General features: G+C 45.9%; 1 protein-coding gene across 3 annotated transcripts; it reads left to right on the forward strand.

Moving 5' to 3' along the window:
• The first annotated feature begins 272 nt into the window (after positions 1-272).
• Positions 273-13,100, forward strand: NELFB (negative elongation factor complex member B). Of its 3 annotated transcripts, none has more exons than XM_056351826.1 (13): positions 273-449; positions 644-807; positions 985-1,084; positions 1,858-2,088; positions 4,210-4,395; positions 5,799-5,911; positions 6,609-6,711; positions 7,686-7,781; positions 9,146-9,288; positions 10,237-10,343; positions 11,291-11,432; positions 12,254-12,362; positions 12,618-13,100. In XM_056351826.1, the coding sequence occupies exons 1-13, from the start codon at positions 348-350 to the stop codon at positions 12,753-12,755; spliced, it is 1,734 nt and encodes a 577-aa protein (XP_056207801.1). In that variant the 5' UTR covers positions 273-347; the 3' UTR covers positions 12,756-13,100. The 3 variants fall into 3 exon arrangements, with proteins under 3 accessions (XP_056207801.1, XP_056207802.1, XP_056207803.1); XM_056351828.1 differs by having other exon boundaries at positions 324-449; positions 568-807; XM_056351827.1 differs by lacking the exons at positions 12,254-12,362; positions 12,618-13,100 and adding an exon at positions 11,704-12,236.
• Positions 13,101-19,159: the final 6,059 nt, after the last annotated feature.

Raw genomic sequence — 19,159 nt, forward strand, 5'->3', positions numbered from 1 at the left:
GGTGCCGGAGCGGGTTGGGCGACGGACTGGAGCGGCGCAGCTCTGCAGGGCCCTGGCTGCAGGCCCGAGCGGGGCATGTCCTGGACCCGCAGCGGCTGCAGACCCGCAGGGGCGCCCCGTGACCGGGGAGAGGCCGGCTCCCCCCCGCCCGTAGCCCCTCACTGCCCCACGGGATCCGGGCAGCCACCGCCGCGCACAATGGGAGGCCGGAACCTTTGTGCGCGGAGCGGGTTCGGCGGGGCGGGGAAGAGCAGCCGGACCGGCGGGGGCGGGGGCGGGGCGGACCGGACCGGCCCGCGGGGGGAGCTGCGGCGGGAGCGGGCCCGGCGGGGCCCGGTTAGGCCGCCATGTACGCGGGGCTGCAGGACCTGGGGGTGGCCAACGGCGAGGACCTGAAGGAGACGCTGACCAACTGCACGGAGCCGCTGAAGGCCATCGAGCAGTTCCAGGTGCGGCGGGGCCGCCCCTGAGGGGCCGGGGCGGCGGGGAGCCCGAGTGGGCCCGGGGCGCGGCCTGCTCCGTGGGGCTTTTCCTCTTTTTGTTCCTTAGCCGGCATGTCGTTAGCAGTCCCTGATGCCGTTCGCTGGCTGGCGGGGCCGGCTAACCCCTCGCCTCCGCCCCGGTCCGGTGCTTGTGTTGGCAGACTGAGAATGGAGTGCTGCTGCCCTCGCTGCAGTCCGCCCTGCCGTTCCTGGACCTGCACGGCACCCCCCGGCTGGAGTTCCACCAGTCGGTGTTCGACGAGCTGCGGGAGAAGCTGCTGGAGAGGGTCTCCGTCATCGCTTTGGAAGGGAAAGTCGAGGAGAGGTTTGTCAGAATTCTTGGTTATTTGGTGCGAGCTGGGGATTTTGTGTGGAAACTAGTTACAGCAGTTGAGCGGCTTCTGCAAAGGAGAGTTAGGCTCCTGGGGGTCAAGTGCCAGTACCTCTGAGGTGAGCCCCTTTGGTTCTTTGCTGTTATGTAGCCTCTTGCTATTGTTTTCAGGTACAAAAAGCTGGAAGATCTCCTAGAGAAGAGCTTTTCCCTGGTCAAGATGCCCTCCATACAGCCTGTGGTAATGTGTGTCATGAAGCACTTGCCCAAGGTAAGATGGCTGTGCTGTCGGCCTGTTTCTTACACCCCTGCGGTACAGCTTTTCTGTCCGCTGGGCTGCGTGCTCCATCCGCAGACCTCCTGTAAGTCTGTCATTCAGTGTTAGGAACTGACTGAAAATTTACTACATTCTTGTATCTGGTGACAACTTAGTAGACTAATTCAAAAAGCATTTTACATTTTCATAACCAGGCGGGACTGTTTCACTCTTCTATTGAATACATGCAGCTTCCTAAAAGTAGTCAAGTTCATTGATAGGTGAATTTTTCCACAGCTGATTTAAAAATATGTGACAGGTGGAAAACAAAATTTGAAGAATGCAGCTAGAAGTAGAAGGGAGTGAGATTCTCTCTGAAACAAAATCTCTAGGAGTAGCCTTATTAAAAGTGTCATACTTAAGGTAACGGATTCAAAACTGCTTCTAGAACTTCTGTAAGTTTGCTGAGTTTTGAGACATCACCTCAAATCTCAGCATCATAGGTTTAAAGGAAGTATTTTATTTTTTTTTTGAAAGAAATAAGGAGAAGCTTGGTGCATAATTTAGTTGTTGAAGACATTAAGTGACTTAGGACTGGCTTACTGTTACAGGACTAGGTAAGGCAGAAGATGAGCCTGTGATACTGCCTGTTGTTAATTTGATTGTTGTGTAAATTACAGTTTGCCTCAGATTATGATTTAGATGTCTTCTGTAGTCGGTTACTTGTTACTTGGACAGGCAGTCAGGCGAGCTGCTCTACATTTTGATAACTGCTCTGTTGATCGTAGGTCCCTGAAAAGAAGCTGAAGTTAGTAATGGCTGATAAGGATTTGTACAAAGCGTGTGCAGTGGAGGTGAAGCGCCAGATTTGGCAAGATAACCAGGCTCTGTTTGGTGATGAGGTGTCTCCACTGCTGAAGCAATATATCCTGGAGAAGGAAAATATTCTCTTCAGTAATGATATTTCTGTCTTGCACAATTTCTTCAGTCCGTCTCCCAAAACAAGGCGTCAAGGAGAGGTAAGGACAAGGAAGCCTCCCTCTTACAACATGCTTGTAAATGGAATTAATCACCTTTCAGTCAACGTCACCAAATAACAGAGCATCCATTTCACCCACCCAACTTTGCTACTGAAGTTGTTTAGCTGGACAAAGTATTTGCAAGAAATACTGGACCGTTTTGTCCTATGTGTCTTGAAAGCAGCAGGAATTATTATAATCATTACTCAGTGCTGTGTAATAATTGATTAGTGTTCTAAGCTGTTTCTGTGTTTTGAAAAAATAGCAAGGCCAGATTTTTTCCTTTGTGGCTTAGTCTGGCTTTAATACGTCTCAGCTGTTCTGAAGGCTGAGCATCTCTATCAAATCAGTTTGAATGCATTAAATTTGTTTTCTTGAGACTTTTCCCTAGCAGGATGTAGGCCAGCAAAAGGGTTTTTTTTGTTTATTTTGTTTGGGCTTTTTTTGTTTGGTTGGTTTTTGGTTTTTTGTAATGGAAAGGGACATGGAAAGTTGTAGCTAGGTTGGCGTTCAGCAAAGTTGCTCTTTGAATGGAACTATATGAGATGGCTGAGCTGATCCAACACTCAGCCACAGGAATGGCAGGTGCTGCTCCTCCCCTCTCTACCTGTAACTCTGGTGATTGTCAGACCCTTCCATGAGCTGATACAGCTCGGGACTTGCTACAGAAGCTCTAGCAAATACAACCAGTAAGTAGTTTTCCAAGACAGTGAGTTGAAGCTGCTCAAAGAAGAGATCAGCTGGCACCAAAGCCATGCAAGGCAATGGACTGGATCACCCAGGACTGGATCCCACTGATGTGGGAGGGTACAGGTGCTGGGAGGAGTGGGTCTCCTCTTCTTGGCAACGGCAAGCCATTGCCATGGTTCAGCTATAATGTGTCGCTTTACCTCAGGGGGCTTTTGGTCCAAAAGGGAAACACCAGGGTTTCTGTAAAAACCTTGCTATCGAGAATGCTAAGGGATAGAGCAGTATAAAGCTTTAATTTCAGAGAGAGCAGCACATCTGTTACATGGAGGGGTTGGCTTGGGTCTGTTTTGCTTTCAAAAGCCCACTTAGTGTAAGTGCTCTGGTGCAGTTTACTTCAGGTTTACACTGCCGACTTGTGGTTTAACCCTGGCTGGCAGCTAAGCCCCACACACCTGCTCATTTCATTCCCCCGCAGTGGGGTGTGGGGGAGAATCAGAGGGGTAAAAGAAAGTCAGTCATTAATTAAAAAGAAATGTAAGAAGGCATTTGTAAGAAAAAAACAACAGAGGAAAATAAAACACAAGAAAAACAAGCGATGCAAATGAAAACAGTCGCTTACCACCAACTGACCAATGCCCAGCCAGGCCCCAAGGGCCCTCCCAGCCAACCTCCACCCCCAGTTTTTTTGCTGAAGTCACAGGGCACGGAATATCCCTTTGGTCAGTGGGGTCAGGTGTCCCGGCTGTGTCCCTTCCCAACTCCTTGTGCCCCGCAGCCTGCTCGCTGGCAGGGCAGTGTGAGGAAAAGGAAGGGCTTACCTCTTGTGTCAGCACTGCTGAGCAGGAACTAAAACGTCCCTGGGTTATCAGCACTGTTTCCAGCACAAATCCAACACACAGCCCATACTAGCTGCTATGAAGGAAAGGAACTCGATCCCAGCCAAAATCAGCGCAAACCTTCACCTTCATTCTCCTGTCCGTAGCCTGAAGGTAGATGTAAATGCAAAAAGACTTGCAAAAAAAAGTTAGTTTCATTCCTGTTACAATAGTTGTAAATTATATTCATCAATAACGGGGGGGGGTAATGTTATATAACATCATATAATTATATCATAATTATATAACATCAATAACTGCTTCTTAGCCATTTCACATAGCTGAGCACCTTATTTTACAAATGCTTTGATTTCCTTTTGCAAAAGCTTTTCTGGACATTCTTTATTCTTTCATGATGGCTGTGAAAGATTTGGTGAACATCTTGAACAAACGCTCTTGGAAATCTTGGTACAAATAGTTCCTTTTCAGGAAGTCATGTCAATGCAGATGTTTCCATCTGATAAATCACGTAAAAAAATTAATTTACATTTTGTGTGTGTGAGAAATAACAGTATCTCTTGGTACTGAGTGCACATTTTTTCCACTTTGAGTTTAGGTGGTTCAGAAGCTGACCCAGATGATTGGGAAGAATGTGAAGCTCTACGATATGGTGTTGCAGTTTCTGAGAACTTTGTTCCTTCGGACAAGGAATGTTCATTACTGCACGCTACGGGCAGAGCTCCTGATGTCACTGCATGACCTGGAAACCAGTGAAATCTGCAACGTTGACCCGTGTCATAAGGTATTAATCATGTGGGACAGATAGGAGTATTACTGGAGAATTTTCTGTTTCGCCCACTCCTGTGCATACCTGCTGCCCTGCAGGACTTCAGCCCAGAGAAGATGACTCCTCTCTGTGATGAGAGTTCAGACCTTGAATCCAAAAGTCATCTTATATTCCTTGGAACTTCAGGTGAAAATTTCATCTTGGTTAACCAGCAGCTTGCTTTCATTTCATAACCCATAAATCATTCAAATTTATGGTATTTGTGCAGTGTTAAAAACAATGTCTAATCTGACCTATGTAGATGCTGCAAAAAAACACCCTGTTAACTAGCCCCAGGTTCTTAATTGAAGCTTGCTTCCCTCCCCGTTGTGGCTGGTGTGATATAGTCCATCTGTCAGTAAACTGTGTGTAACATTAAATACTCTGGATCTTGAATTATAAGAAAACATTATTAAAATTTTGGGGTGCGACAGATGTGTTAATGTCACACCAGGATCTTGTGACTGGTTTTTGTCCACAAATAGTGTCTTGTGACACTATCACCTTTATCTAGAATAAGGCTTTTTCTCTTAAGTAATGTAGCGAAGTTTTATGTATATTCTGCTTATGGAGATTATGTCCTAGAGTGATGCTAAATGTTACAGCATGCTTTTTAATGTCTTCTGATCAAGAGCTCCAAAATCAGTATACAGACAGTGACTGACTAGAAAAGGGCAATTCCTGTTCAAGTTACAGATTATTTTCAGCAACCTCGTTTTGCCACTGCAAAACGCAGTGACTGCTGCAAGGACAGTAAGCCACAGTGAAAGAATTTCAGAAAACTCAGCAAGTTTTTCTTTCTTGACAGCTGAAATATTGGGGCCAAATATGTGTCATTTTCTGAAAGGGGAAAAAAAACCCACCTTAATTCTGGGTCAAATAAAATGTTTCTCTTAACTATCTTTTTCCATTTTGGTAATACAGCTCTAAAGCAGAAGCACCTCCAGTGTTTATGTCCCCTACGTAGAGGGTGGCAGTGATACTGCAATGGCTAAAATTTCCCATATTAATACTGCTAAGTGATGCTCCTTCTTTCTCAGCCTCCTGCTTGTGCAAATCCTCATAGATCAGGTGTGCTGGGCAGCGGTATATTTTATACATGCCTGCTCCTTAATTGCCAGGGAATGCCTTTCTTGGGAGGGGAGAAATGACACAAGTTGAACTTACATAAGTATCTCTGACCTCCTTTTGGGATGTTTGTATTTCCAGCCTGCTCTGTATTTGTGGCTAGCTTGGTACCATACTTAGGTATATTAATAAGTGTATTAATTCCAGGTATTTGGAGGTCATTCTGAGCCTGTTTTCTCTGATACCATATGTTTTATTGCTGGTTTATTGAGTTGCTGTGGTTCATAAAGCTTTCTCCTTTTTTGTAACAGTTCACCTGGTGCCTTGATGCTTGCATTCGGGAGAAGTTTGTGGACAACAAGAGAGCTCGGGAATTGCAAGGGTTTCTGGATGGAGTGAAGAAAGGACAAGAACAAGTGTTGGGGTAAGGCACTTGAGCTATTTATTGAGAAGCTGAAAATGCGTTCCTGGCAGTCACGACATCTAACAGGTATTGTAGGTGTTAATTCTCCACTAGAGCCAGCTAACAGCCAGGAGCTCTTCTGTCTGGCCAAATCCAGTATAGTCACGAGCACTAACGCGCTAGGGCATAGCCAAGCACATTCTGGTGTCATAGCTTGTACTGCTTAAGTCACCGCTCCCCTGCAGCCTGGTGACTGGTGGCCTGGTAACAGACTGTGGGAGACCTCCTGCTTGATTTTAGTGCAGAAGACTTTTAGTAATTATTTTCAGCTAATATGCTCTTTTCAAGTCAAAGAAATAACTTTCATGGTGTTTTTACAAGACAGGAGAAGGTTCATCAGGTGGACACTTGTAGGTAACGACAGAAATTCAGATTGTACATTATTGTGGTAAGGGTGTTGTAGTTACAGTGCTTGTCTTGTGTCTACCTCTCTTTTTAAATTCAGCCGTGTGTGTGTTTACAAAAATACAGTGTACACACGCCCACAATACTTTGATGTTAAATATGATAGTTTACAGGATTACAACAAAGAATAGGCTCAACCATCTTACCCCAGTGAAACACATATTCTCAAGAAGCTGGTGTCCTACAGCTGGATACAGAACTGTACAGCAGGGTTGTTATGTATGACGTGTATTTGATTTTTCTTTCTTCTCAGGGATTTATCAATGATCTTGTGTGATCCCTTTGCCATTAACACCTTAGCCTTGAGTACCATAAGGCACCTGCAAGACTTGGTTGGGCAGGACACCTTACCCAGGGTGAGTGTTGCAGCATGTGTGCCTAATATGAGCTGTAGTCTTAACTGAAGAGCATGCATCAGCAGAGGACTGGCACTGTGGAAGAAGTACGATTAAGTTCTCAAATGCATGTGTAAATTGAGATAAGGGAAACAGGATACTACCTGTCCATTTGTGGCACATACCTTAGAGCTCTGCAGGAGCACTGCTTGGAGACGGACGTTTTGGGGCTCTCCAAATCGGCAATGAATTATTTGCATGGCCCATTCTAGCCTAACAGCTATGCCTATGTAGAATCATATATTGAATATGTGCCTCCCTGCTTTGTCCTTCCATTGGTTTGCCTAACAGCCGCAGCCCTTTCCTCCCTGCCGTGGTAAATGCGATGGATTTGGTTACACTGTGTTGGTCTGTTGGCTGCAATATAATACAGTTCCTGCAAGTAGTGTCTGCAGGAGGTACTTACACGTTAAAGGAGGGTAGTCTTACAGGTGTCTGAACAGAGTGTAAAGCATTTGCTGTTTTTATCCCCAGGTCACTGAATTTTATTGTTGGATTGAATAACTTGCTCTTGAAGTTTAAGACTGAAAATGGTTTTGGTTTCAGGGCACAATATAAACAAAAAAATGTTGTCATGCTTATACATGCTTGCTTTCTTAGTGCTGCTGAGGGGACCTGATTTGGCCATGTTATGTTTCAGTGTACTCATTTGGCAGGACACATTTAAAAATGATGTCATGATCAGATCGGCTGCATCTTGGTGCCTTATAAAATGTTACAAAAATCCACAAACCTTCAGATGTGTCTGTTATTTGATTCACATTTGAGGAAATCAGTTGTCAGTTAAATTGGAGAACTGAATGCCTCCAGCAGTCTTTGATAGTCTCCTGCTAGTCCAGGAGATCTTTGAATGTAAACCACTACTTCCAAATAAATATATGTGCAACTTGTGGAAGATCAAAATAGCTGGTTTTCTCCTTCCCTTAAAATTCTAGGAAAGCCCGGATCTGCTGCTGCTCCTTAGGATGCTGTCTTTGGGACAGGGGGCCTGGGACATGATTGACAGTCAAGTCTTCAAGGAACCAAAAATGGTGAGCCATTTTCATGTTTAGAATTTATAACATCTAATTAAGCACATTTAGACTTGTTTATTATTTTATTGCATCCCTGATGTAACACTCATTCTGCATACCTCTCATCATAGCTTGCTTAGAAAAATATGTAAGTGATCACAGAGCAGCAGCTCAAGTGGACGTGCTGTAAGGTTTGATTACCTGGGGTTTTATTTACATGAATGCCTGACCCTTACTGTTTTAAAATCAGACCATACCTCTATTAAATTGTGCACTGATTGCTCGTTTTTCCTGGGAGCTTCTACTGACACGTTTGTATAAACCCATCTTGTATGAGAAAGGCAGGATTTCAGAGGCTGGTCTGAAACTCTGGTAGCAGTGTAGTGGCTTTTCCTTGACTCAAAAAATGTTTTTCCCTTCCAGCTATCTGTAGTAGCAATTCTGTGTAGTGCCACGTTCAGCTACAATCTTCCCATGCTTTGGAAATCCTTTGTTCGATATTACGGGCAGCCCTAGCGTAGTTTGGGAGCAGGTATGGTCAGCTGATGACAGGAAGGCTAACCGTGGTGTTACACAGTGGGACTGTTTCTCAAGAGAAATGTGCTGTTTCTGTTCTGAACGATAAAGCAGCAAATGTTTACCTAGGGGGACATTTGAAGTCTCCAAAATACGTATTACTGGCTGATGGCACGTGTAAATTTACCACAGGAAGGGTGTGTGTTAACACTGAGACTGTAACAGCGAGGGTCACCGAAACTCCAGGAGTAGCACTGTGGTTTGACTTGGCAGAGGTGCTCTGATGAATCGCTTGAAAAAAAAAAAGAACATGTGAACATTTTTCTTAAAGGAAATCTCCAAATCTGTATTTAAAAAAATGTTTTATTTGTGATTGCCACAAGCTGTAACCTCCCACTCTGTGAATCTGATACAACAAGGTTGATCTGCCTTATTGTGAGGAGATGCTTTTTATTGTTGCTATTCTCGCTATGCATTGATCCCTGCCAGTTTAGGGAATGAACAAAATGATTTGTAGTTGTTGATAAAAGCAGTTTGATGCCATCCTTAATGTGCAGTGCTTGCAGCGGTATTGGAAAAGGTCTCTCAGAAGAAATGCTACTAATTGTCAAAAGAAAGGATTTGAGCGGGAGTATTTCTGTAGATGAGGTGAAGTACAATTTTCCGGATTACCAGTGGAACATGTGGAAGTGAATTATTCCAGAATTTTGACTGGAACTGGATGTCTGAAAGCTTGTTTTTCTAAGTGGAGGGTGGGGCTCGTAATACTGCCTCGCTATTTGTTATGGCTCTCTAGGACCATTAGGTGGCATGAACTGATTGATCAAAGTGGTGTTCTTCTCCCTCTGTTCTTCCATCCCTCTAAGGAAGCTGAGCTGATCACAAAGTTCTTGCCTATGCTGATGTCCTTTGTGGTGGATGACCACACGTTCAATGTAGATCAGAAACTGCCCTCGGAGGAGAAGGGACCAATTCCCTACCCCAGCACCATTCCTGAAGCTTTCACCAAGTACGTAATCTGCCTTCCCGACTTTGTATACATAGTCCTGTTGCCAAAGCAAAATATCAAGGAGCCAGCCAACACTGACAGGAAAAAACACTGTATGTGGTAAAGTGAAGACGGTCTTGGGCTAAGATTTAGTCCCAGTTAATCAAACCTGAACTTTTCTTTTAGCAGAACAAGTTTCCACTGTGATTCCTCAATCTATCTACATAAAATAATATTTCCTGTAATGACCGTCCTTTTGACAGATTGAATGTGAAAGTCTTTTGTATTACTGCTTTCAAATATGCTGCCTGTGGAGCTTGCCAGGCGGTGAATGATGAGCGTTTGATATTTGGTTGCAGCTGAACAAGTGCCCGTGCTTGGCTCTGAAGAGTGCTATTGTAAATCGCAAAGTTGGCATTTTTGTCACGCAGACACTTGCTCTCTGTTGATAACCTGTCACTCCAGGGATGTCAGAAAGATAAATAAAACCTCTGTGTGCTCTGATGTATTCAGATCGTGCGCTGATTTCCAGCACAATTCCTACCTGTATGCCAGAATCTGGATTATTGTATCCCAGTTAGTCATGCTCTCATCTGTGGCAGTGTTGATATTTGACCTTTGGGAAACTAAAACAAAACAGTATTGCACTTTGTATCATTTTTGAGTATTTGGGCTTCTTCTAAAACCCATCCTGAATAGCACTTCTATCATTAATGCTGTTATAAATGTTCACTGTCAAATCCAACTGTTTGATTGTGAGGCGACGTGTGTTTGCTGAAGTAGATTTTTCTGGACCGTGGTAGTGAACATAGTCACTGAGTAGCTGCTTTTCAGTGGGTTTGAGGTTAGCCACTGCTGTAATGGCTTGGTTGCTATCCAGCAGCATTCTAAACCCTATGTTTAACAAAAACCCGACAACTAGTTCATTTTAGCTTTATTGACGAAGAGACTTTGCTTCTGCCATAACAGATTCTTGCAGGAGAACAGAATAGCTTGTGAGATTGGGCTATATTACATCCTCCACATCACTAAGCAGAGGAACAAAAACGCTTTCCTTAGGCTCCTGCCAGCACTGGGTAAGTTTTTATCTTGTCTTCCATTTTATAGCTGTTTGCCTTGCACTTGGCACCCAGGAGGCAACTAAACCTGGAGTAAAAGTGATTTTGGAGTCAAAGACTTAATGTTCTGCCTTTGGCTCTTCTGGTGATGTAGTTCTAAGGTCCTGCAGAAGTGTTTGGTTTTGTCTGCAATTAGGATACTTTGCTGCTGATCTGAGAATTTAGGGATAGCAGCTGAAGGTCAGTAGTTCTGTGGATCAAAAGCTCTATTAACAATGAGATTAGCTGAGAACTGTTTGGAATGAGTCTAGAAAGATAAAAGAGCAAGTGGAATTCTGCTGCTGCTCATAGTAATTGCAGGTGGCCAGAAATTCCTGGGACTTAGCTTTGTGTGGTGAAAATACCTGTGACAAAACAGGACTGAACACAGCCTTAAATTTTTGCCTGGGATTATTTTTTCACTGACTTCTCTGGGGTAAATTGCATGAGAGTTCTGAAGCAATCTTGGGAATTGCAGCTCCCAGCAGTGGTGGTGAGGGTTCACTTCCCGCTCCCTCACTCCAGCTCTGGTGTTCTTTGAACCCTTTGCTGAACTGTCAGCTCATTCACGTGGGTGAGTTTTCCACTGGTGATTTGAATCTACTCACTGCGGGGTCTGAGGAGTGCAAGGAGGTGGGTGTGGCTTTGAAGAGAGGGTGGTGGAGGAGCATAGTAGGGGGCTTTGTGATTTTTGGCAGGAGCAAGCTACTCTGTGACTTCAGCCTTGGTAGAGGCAGGGCCTTCCTACATATTCTTCTCACTCCTCTGTTCCTCGTCTTTTCTATCTGAAAGATCAAAGCCGCCCGCCTGGGCTACTTGTTTTAGAAGGAAATCTCACTGCAAAGTTTTCTGCAGGAACATCTACTGTGTAGTCAGGTTTTGGTACATCCCTGTCAGTCTCAGTCTCTCCTTTTCATGTTGTCTAGTTGAGACGTTCAGTGACTTGGCCTTCAGTGACATTTTTCTGCATCTGCTTACTGGTAACCTCACGCTACTGGGTGATGAATTCGCACTTGAGGAGTTCTGCACCAGTCTCTTTGATGGCTTCTTTCTCACTGCCTGCTCAAGGTAAATCAGATTTTCCTCAGGGGAAAATGAGTTGACAGGATACCTGGGAGAGGTTATACTACTTCAACCTATAGTTTAATAGTTCAGCAAACTCTCCACATATAGTGGAAATACTAGCCTGATGCTTTTTTTCTTGAAGGAAAAGCTTATATTTGGTGATCAAGTTTTTATCAGCAAAATGGTTAAGCGTTGATTGTGAATTATTATCTAAGCTGTAATACATTATTCATAAGTTGGGGTTTCAAAAGACAATATACTTTATGTTTTCCAGTAGGTCTGAATACGGAGAGCTAACTTCAGCTCTTGGCAGTGTCAGCTGCCCACAGAAAATCTGTATCTGTTAAACCTGTTAAGTCAGTATGGTTCGATTGATGGCCTGCAGACCAGATCTAACCCCACGGAGGCTTCCCCAAGAGTGGCTAGAACGGCAGTTCAGGCATAGCAGCATGTGCTGCTGCTACCGCTTCCTCCACACATATGGAGGGACAAACGGCCTCCTGCACATGCATGTGGCCTGTCCAGCAGAGACACCAGCTGCTGCCACGTGCTACGGTCTGTGCTTAAAATCTTCCCCCTCCTTCCTCGTGGTTGCTACCCTTCGTGGCTCCTATTGAGTAATTAATCTGAATTGCTTGAAAGTCTAAGGCAGGATTAGCACTTTGTAGCACATAGGCTACAATTCTCAGGTGTTTTGGAAAATTGTAACGAAGCTGCCGGTCTGTGGGTGTGTGAATTGTTCTGGTACTGTTGCTGTAGCTGTCTTGTTCTCAAGATGGTGTTTGTTTATATCAGTTACTCTGCTTTAAAATCGCTTTTTGCAGAAAGGAGAATGTACATAGACATGTGCTAAGACTGCTGCTTCATCTGAATCACAAAGTGGCGCCTGCCAAATTAGAGTCTCTCCAGAAGGCTTTGGAACCCACCAAGCAGGTAAGAAGGGAAGCATGAGAAAGGGAAAATTAATTGCACATGAAAGCAGCTGCCTTTCCAGACGTTGCTTAATGGAACATGAGCTCTGTTTTCCAAGTGTACCAAGTTGCATCTTAATTACCTTGTAACTTCCTCTTTCTTTATTGGTTTGTGTTAAAACACACAGAGTAATTGCATAGTTAGTGTTCTAGCTAGCAGCAGCTAGAATGAAGCATGACTTTTCTGTTTTTCCCCTCCCTACTTCTCGTTCTGCAGAGTGGGGAAGCTGTGAAGGAGCTTTATAACCAACTCACTGAGAAACTGGAGCTTCGCAAGCCAAGTCCAGCCGAAGTGACTGAGACTCCCTCCATGGAGCTGCCCTTGCCCGCTGTGCCCACACCAGCCTCACGCTGAGCCGTGCCTGTAGCGCAGGAGTGAGACAGGAGAAGAACTAACCTAGTGCTCTGCCGCGTGAAGGCACTCTACTGCCTTTCAGCTGTCTCTGCCTACAGGGTGGAAACAAAAAAAAAAACCACTGAAGCTCTTTCAGGAAACACCGAAGTTTACCCAACGCACTGGCTCTTGCTGGTTAGAAAACTCTGTATGCAGTGCATTGCAAAGGTTTACTTTTCTTAAAGGTAGCTGAGTGTTGTCTTGTAGATCCACTTTAAAATCCGACTGTACATTTTTTTCAAAAAGAAAATGTGTATTTTTAAGCTTGGCATCTTGTATTTTTAAACTTTTACCTTTAAGAACTGGTCAATGACTCCATTGTGGTTGGGCAGGTAATGTGAACTCCTGAAAGCTAACCATAGCTTTCTGTGGCTTAGTTTGTTCCTCTGGGTCTTTGGAGAAGGTGCTGAACAGAAGGAAATGTCAGAGGAGATAAGCTCCACTGTTACAATTTCCTGTTTGAGGTTCTAGCTCTTCTGGTCCGTGGTAAGACATGCTGCATTAGTTAGAGATGTCCACCACGGTCACTGGACCAAGAAGCAGTCAACAGCCATCTTTGCAGCTAGGCTCTTACAGAGGCGGCTGGAAATGGAATAATTTTCTCCCCTTTTTTCCCTACTTTTCTCCAAAGGAGTAGTTCGAAATGAGTCCTGGAACCAGTGTATTCCCCAGTGACAATAGGGTCTGAGTGTAGGTGGAGTGAAATTCTGTCTTGATGGGGGGGCGGGAAATGGGCTGTTCTTCACGTCTCATTTGTGTCGCTGTCTGTACTGTTACTGTTAGTTCCTGTTCGTCACTGTCTGTACTGTTGCTGTTAGTTCCTGTTCTGCTTTTATTGCTGCCTCGGTGTAAGCCTCAGGTAGAGCGTGCAGGAGGATGGGCATGGGAGAGGAATGAGTTGTGTGGGTTTACAGTAGACTTCGCACTGATTTCGACAGGTACAACATGCTTGAAAAGAATCTTGCTGGTCCCTTGTAAGTAGGAAGCCATCTACATGAATTATTCCGAGTCGCAGAACAGTGTAGGCAGGAAGGCACCTCTGAGGATCTGTGGTCCACCCCCTGACCCAGAGCAGGACCTAGGTGAGGTTGCTCAAGACTTTATATCTCCCTCTGAGTTTAATGAGGTTTCTGCCAGGCTGTTTCTCCAGCCTGTTGAGGGGGTCCCTTTGCCCACAGCCCTGCCCGGTGGATCTGTTACCGAAATCTCGGAATGAAGAACTTGTCGACACCAATGTGATGTAGATGAGCAGACACTTCTTTATTAACGGCCAGGTGCATGAGCGAGTCCTCTCACGATCAACGCACGCCAGGTCTCAAAATCAGACACCATATATAGAACTTTTTCATGCATATTCATTAAATATTCATGCATAACCATGATATTTCCCATAAATCATTAACATATTCTCCTCCTATATCCGATTCTGCACAGTAGAGCTTAGAAAGGTCTAGAAATGGGTCTGGGGTACGATTTGGGTAGGTGGTATATGAGTCGGTGATTGCGATCTCCCCCTGCCGGAATTACCTTTTACTAAAGTTCACGGTTTCTTGGCAGGTAACTACAAGTTGTTCCAGTCGACTCTCCCCAGTTCCCATTAATTCTATATTCTGACATTTCAATACACCTCTACATACAGAAGACTGGTCAAATACAAAGAAACCTTTCAAACCCTAAAGTTATTACCTAAGTTTTAACAATGGTTCTAGCCCCTTCTTCTAGCCTTGGTACAGGATCTACAGAAGATCTCATAGCAGCTTTTACTGTGCAACTATAAGTTTCATTAAAAATATTTCTTACCCTTCTATTTTTCAATTTTATAAAATGATTTTATAAAATCAATTAATCAATCAAATCAAGTCAATCAATCTTAACTTATTAACGAATCGATAACAGATCAGCTGTGCCCACAACTTGGTATCATTTGTGAACTTGCTGAGGGTGTGTTCTGTCTTCAGGTTATAAATTGAGGCATTAAATAATATTAGCCCCATTAAAGGCCCCTGAGGATCGCCAGGAGTAACGGGCTGCCAGTTGGACCTTGTGCTGTTTGATCACAACCCTCTGAGCCTGGTGTCCCCCTGGTTTTCCGTGCCGCTATCTGAACTGTATCAAAACGATTTGGTTACATGGATTCTTCAGACAGTTGAGTCAAAAGCCATTTAAAGCCAAGGTAAGCTACCCGCTGCGCTCCCGCCGCCCACCACAGCAGGCGTCGATTTGTACGGGGTTACTGGGTTTACCAGGCACAGGTAACCCTTGGAATTTGCCCATCCTCGCTGGCTGTGCCCTGTCCTCTTTTATCCCCTTTTATCTGTCATGTTTCTGGATACGATTTCCACATCCACACCCCCTGTCACCCCTTGTTCCTGGGACTTGCGCACTCGCAGTGCCAAGTCACGCACATGAGACTTTTCCATTTCCTGAAGATGTGTCCAAAAATAAACAAGCGCTAGTTCAGTAGAGGTGGAAATCCCTCCCCAAAGCTGCTGACTCATTGCGTGGTTTTTCTTCCTCCTGGGCTCTCAAATGCTGCGTGAGGAAAGTAAGTGTCACCTCTCTCCATCGCCTTGGTGCTTTATTTTTCTTTATGCAGGGACTTGTCTGTGTCTTGCGGGTGAGCTGGGAAGGTGGATTAGGTTTGGGTGGGAGACAGGGGCACTGTCCTCTAGGCTGTGCTGCCTTTGTGCACCTCGTCTCCCCTGCGCGCCGGGGTCAGTGCTGCCTTTGGCAGCCTCTCAGCCCTGCTGGCATCGGACTTAGAGGAAACAGGAACTGGGTATGACAATTGGGGCTGTCCTGCAAAGTTTTGTTTTTAAACCGTTTAAACTGTCATGGTAACTTACGCAAAATAACATCCCACGCTGCTGGCAAGCCTTGTGCAACGAACCTACTGGGGCCTGTGCTCTGCTGGGACTCGAAGGTTGGTTTAGGTTTGTGTTGGGGATTCTCTCTGTCACTACAGGTTTCCCGTATACCGAAGGTTTCCCTTATAGCACTTGCTGACGTGGTGCGCTCCTGCAGCATGAATTTCTTTTAATCCAGGCTGACTGATGTGCTCCTTGGTAGAAAGACCTCTTGTGTTTTAGCCTGTACCCACAAGACTGAGATATGTGCTGGTGATTTTTTTTCCCAGGTTTTTAGATCCACAAGGAAATGGAATCCCAGAGCACAAACTGGCTGTGAGCTGTGCTGGTGGATGCTTTGGTTGAGGAGGGGAAATCGAGGCAGCCGGGAGTGGAAGTGGCTGCCAGTCTGTGCTCTCCCAGCCTGCCTTCCACACAAGGATGTGAAAAGAGACGCTTTTCAGAAAACATATTTTTACTAGTGAATATCTTGGCTTATTTCCATTCTTTGAGATGAGAATGGTTTCGCTGCAGTGCCAGAGCACCCGGACTCCACTAGCACAGTAAGCCTCACCCCAGCGTGGCAGGAGCTGGCTGTGGCTGCCTTGGCTCCTGGTCCAGAGTTGGGACATCCCTGGGATCTGCCCCGGGGTTCCCGTCTGGAGGAGTGTGCGCTCCTCTTCATCTCTAGATGCTCTTGTATCAGATGGTACAGCCCTGCCAGGTGAAGTACAGCTGCGCCGTGTAAGACAGTGTCTTTTTAAATTATTATTTATTAAATCTTAATTTTAAAAAATATATATATTTTTTTTAATCTTCTGCCCTGCAGGTAGCGCCGGGATGCCCACGGGGTGCTGTGCGGTGCTGTGGGTGCGCACTAGAGGGTCCTGCTCCCCCGGCTGCCCCTGCTGCTGGAAATCTCTCCCTTTGGCACGGCACAGGGAGCTGGAATCGCTCCCCACTTGCACTTGTGTCGCAATTTGTCTTTACAACGGGGGTGTCATACCTGTGGTATGGAAAAATGTGTCTTCCCTCCAAACCTGCCGTGCCTGACTGGGGAGGGAATTTGTACTATGAATTCTAATTCGCTTGAGCAGTCTGGTCCTCTCTGTGTGCTTTTCCTGAGAGATCGGAGCAATTAACAGCCCGGGGACGTTCCTCGGGCTTTTTGGATGGTTAACATTGAAATGAAATATTATGTTAAGCTGTGAAATGATTTGGATTGAGCTTCGTTAGAAGATGGATAGAGCACTGTAACTGCAACAGTCAGCAGAAGCAGCCAGTTATGGAGGCCTGTGCTAGCAGAGGAACCGGGTCTTATATAAAATTAGTGGGAAAGATTATTACTATAATGAAATACTATTTACTGACACCAAAAGCGTGCCTAGCATAATTTCAAAAATGCAGCCAGGTTCCACTTGACACATTGGTTTGAGGTAGGATGGCTTTGTGGACCAGGATAAAAGGAGACCAAACAAATCTCCTTGGCCAGAAAGAATAGGAAGACCCCCTGGATACCCCTCAGCTATTCCGAATCCCTTCTATTTTGCCAGGAACTCTTTGGTTTTTAGGGGATTCCTGGCCTCCTCTATACAATAGCTTAAGGGAAACCTGCCATAGGTTTAATTTCAGAGATAAGTGATTTCATTAATGGGGTTGTGCGGCGCTGGTCAGACTGCTCCCTGCTGAGGGCAGGAGCGTGGTGGGCTCAGGGGTCTGGCTGCAGTTCCCCCTGCTGCTCCTGGGGGTGTCGGCTCTGCTGGGACAGTGGCGCTGGAGGCTTTCTTGGGGTGACAGCATCCAGTTCCCAAAGTATGGTGATAGGTTGGGCTGAAATTCCAGCCCTGGGATATCAGGGATTTATTATTCGCTTTATTAATAATAATAAATTTATTATTATTATTCGCTTTAAGAAAGGAAATAGCTGAAAATCATATTTTCCCAATTTCTGTGCATTTAACTGCAATCCAGAGCAGTAGAATTTCTTAACCAACGGGGGAAAGAAAAAAGTGTTAGTCCAGCCTCAGGAGTGGCTGTGGCTTAGGTGCTGCATCAAGAGGCCCGGTGTGGGAGAGACCTTAGAGGTTTCTCCCCAGAACCAGACGAGGGTTCCGGCAGCGCGTACAGCGTGGGGAGGAAGTGTGCAGGGTATGTCCTGTTTGATTCCCGTGCTGAAGTGGCTGGGTTTGGGAAGGCGCATCGCCTCCACATCTGGCCCATCTTCTTGCAGAGGTGAGCACAAAACTGGGGTTGTCCTGAACTTCACCCTGTGGTCCCCGTGCGTCTGGCTCTGGAGCACCGGTCCCAGCACACCAGGTCTGCTAGGGGGTCTGCTGGGGGGATGAACCGGTCACCGGGGCCAGCTCGCTCACCGCTCCAGGCGATGCGGCTCTGCCTCGCCGGTGGAGCGGCCGGTTCTTTGCAGATGGAGAGTGGCCAGCAACCGCCAGGGACCAGCTTTTGCCTTTCCAGGTGGGGCAGGAATTACGCTTTGCAGTCATCTCTCCTGCCTTAAGCTTGGCTGTAACACTTGGGCCCATCGTGGTTTTAGCCTGAAATACTGGAAGCAAATATCAATCCCCTCTTGTTCTTCTAATTTTGTGTCTCTGCCCACTGTGCTGCCTCAAGTAAAGCTTGATTTTTGGCCAAAGCAAGGAGCATGGCGTTGGGCTTACAAGTGACTGTCCCTCCTCCCCTTCTCAACAGGACTGGAGTGGCAGAAGTGGGTTCCTGCAAGGATCTAAATGATTTCAGCAGGCACAGGACCACGGAGAAGCATCCGCAGCGTTTTCACATGACATGTCCTTTGCTACCTCCTCTGCTGTAGTTGTTCATCACCAGACAATGAGGGCTGCTGGTCTGAGGGCTTCCCTGGGGAGGGATGGGGGCTGTCAGTCCCAGAGGAAACAGCCCTCCTGACCTTTCCTCCTACTGCTGGAATGCCTGAGGTCCACCCAGACCGTTCTTGCTGTGATTTCAGAGGCTGGCTACTGGGGCAGCGTGCAGTGGAAGCAGGTAGGCATGTTGCCTTGGCCTGCTGAGACTCAAGAATAGCCTTGAAATTAGCCTCCTGGAGAGCACCGGTTGCCAACTTCTGGTTTCCAACCCATTGACGCTATTTCCCAAATAGTCCCGCAAAAGCCACGGCTGGGACCCTCGTAAGGGTGAGCTCTGTTAGGCTGGTAAAGGTGGTAAGAGGTGGGGACCCAGCAACTGGAAGGTGGTGTGGTGCAGCTCCACAAGTCTGAATGCCCAAAAGCAGCTGCTTGGTGGCACAACACCCTGTTCTTAGTGCTGTGGGCAGTGGATCCATTGGAAAAGCGGTTGGGAGCAATGGGTTGTGGTGCAGATGGCCGGAGGGAAGATGGACGTTAAAAAGAGTGTCTGACAAAGTCTGGAGCAGATGCTGCACAGCAGGAAACTGAATTATTGCTCTCCAGGATACTTTTCTGGTGGAACTGCTATATGGTTCAGGCTTTACAGTCACCTCTAGGTTAATTCTGATGCGTTGCGTGTGGT

This window comes from Falco biarmicus, chromosome 9 (assembly GCF_023638135.1).
Source record: "Falco biarmicus isolate bFalBia1 chromosome 9, bFalBia1.pri, whole genome shotgun sequence".
In the NCBI taxonomy this organism is placed as follows: domain Eukaryota; kingdom Metazoa; phylum Chordata; class Aves; order Falconiformes; family Falconidae; genus Falco; species Falco biarmicus.

Coding starts and splice junctions, on each gene's coding strand:
- NELFB (XM_056351826.1), top strand. CDS start 348: ATGTACGCGGGGCTGCAGGACCTGGGGGTGGCCAACGGCGAGGACCTG. Junction 9,289..10,236: donor ATTCCTGAAGCTTTCACCAA/GTACGTAATCTG, acceptor CTGCCATAACAG/ATTCTTGCAGGAGAACAGAA. Junction 10,344..11,290: donor TAGGCTCCTGCCAGCACTGG/GTAAGTTTTTAT, acceptor CATGTTGTCTAG/TTGAGACGTTCAGTGACTTG.